Source organism: Egretta garzetta, unplaced genomic scaffold, assembly GCF_000687185.1.
Source record: "Egretta garzetta isolate BGI_Z169 unplaced genomic scaffold, ASM68718v1 scaffold1006, whole genome shotgun sequence".
NCBI classification, from domain to species: domain Eukaryota; kingdom Metazoa; phylum Chordata; class Aves; order Pelecaniformes; family Ardeidae; genus Egretta; species Egretta garzetta.
Window position 1 is genome coordinate 25,315 of NW_009259872.1, and position 1,260 is coordinate 26,574.

At 62.7% G+C, this 1,260-nt stretch overlaps 1 protein-coding gene across 1 annotated transcript in view; it reads left to right on the top strand.

Annotated features, from left to right (window-relative positions):
* Nucleotides 1-1,260, top strand: part of PATL1 (PAT1 homolog 1, processing body mRNA decay factor) — a gene marked incomplete at its 5' end in the record, with an annotated part of 12,877 nt that overhangs the window by 3,402 nt on the left and 8,215 nt on the right. Inside the window, 1 exon segment of the mRNA XM_035895645.1 lies at nucleotides 1-150. This exon segment is cut by the window's left edge and continues 52 nt beyond it. Coding sequence (XP_035751538.1) covers nucleotides 1-150 — 150 coding nt within the window.

Here is a 1,260-nt window from a genome sequence, read left to right on the forward strand (position 1 = left end):
CGAGGGGGCCACCGGAGCAGCCACCAGGAGCAGATGCGCAAAGATCCCTACGCCAACCTCATGCTGCAGCGGGAAAAGGACTGGGTGTCCAAGATCCAGATGATGCAGCTGCAGAGCACTGATCCCTACCTGGATGATTATTACTACCAGGTACCGGGGAGGGGAAAGCGCCCGGCCCCGCTCCGCTGCCTCTCCTCTGCAGCGCCTTAACATTCCCACGGGAACGGTGTCTTCCTGGTGCGGCATCTGTGCCGAGGGGCCTTGGGTGGAGAAGGGGGATGCCGGTGTCGAGAGCGATGCGGCGGAGGAAAGGGGGGCAGCAGCAAGGGAAGAACCGCCTTCCCCTTCTTGGGTGAGATCTCCAGGGGCGAGGAGGCGTTGGGGGACGCTGGCAGCACAGCTTCAGGGGGCACAGCAAAAAGCTCCAGATAACGGGAGAGCAGCTCATCTACATCAGAGCTGCCTGTGACAGTGGTAGAGTAAAACACCCGGAATGGGAGATGGGGGAGAAGCTGCTGAATGGAAAATGTAGGAGAGAGCCCTGGGCAGGGAACGGCTGCGTAAGGAGGACTCGAGCCTGACAGGGGGTGGTGGTGAAGGCCGTGGGATCCAAAGAGCGAGGTGGAGAAGGTGGATGGGGAGAGCCTGCTCCTGCTCTTTTCCAGTTCAAGAATAGGGAGCACCAGACGGGGCTGGGAGGAGCCAGATTTGGAGCAGATGAAGCGAGGTGATGCCTGGGCTCTTGCCCAATGGTGGTAGATGCCCAAAGCTCAGCTGGGTTTGAGGATACGCAGGGCAACCTTCAGGTGAGGGAAATCCACGGAGGGCTTCGAGCTGAGTAGGATGGACGCCCGGCTTGGGTGATTGAACGGGGCTTGTGGGGTGGCTGGGAGTGTCGGCTGTGCGGGAGGTTTGGCCCCTGTCTTTGTGAAGGGGGTGCAGAGGAGCCAGCCGCCCGGCTGACTCCGGGTGCCCTCTTTGCTCTGCCAGGCTGGCCGAATGTCCCCCAGCCAGTTTGCCCGGGTCTCTGGTCTGGTTGGGAGCCCCCTCCCCTCCGTCAATCCCAAGCTGCTCCAGGGCAGAGTCGGGCAGATGATGTCTCCGGCCAGCGGGTTTCGTGCCTTCTTCGGGGCTCCCCCCGCTCCACCTCCCTCGCAGCCGCAGCACCCGCCAGGCCCCGGATCCCACCTGCAGAGCCTGAGGTAGGTGCTGTCCTTCTCCCATCCGTCTGCCCGCTCTCAGCAGCCTCCTCTGAGGCTT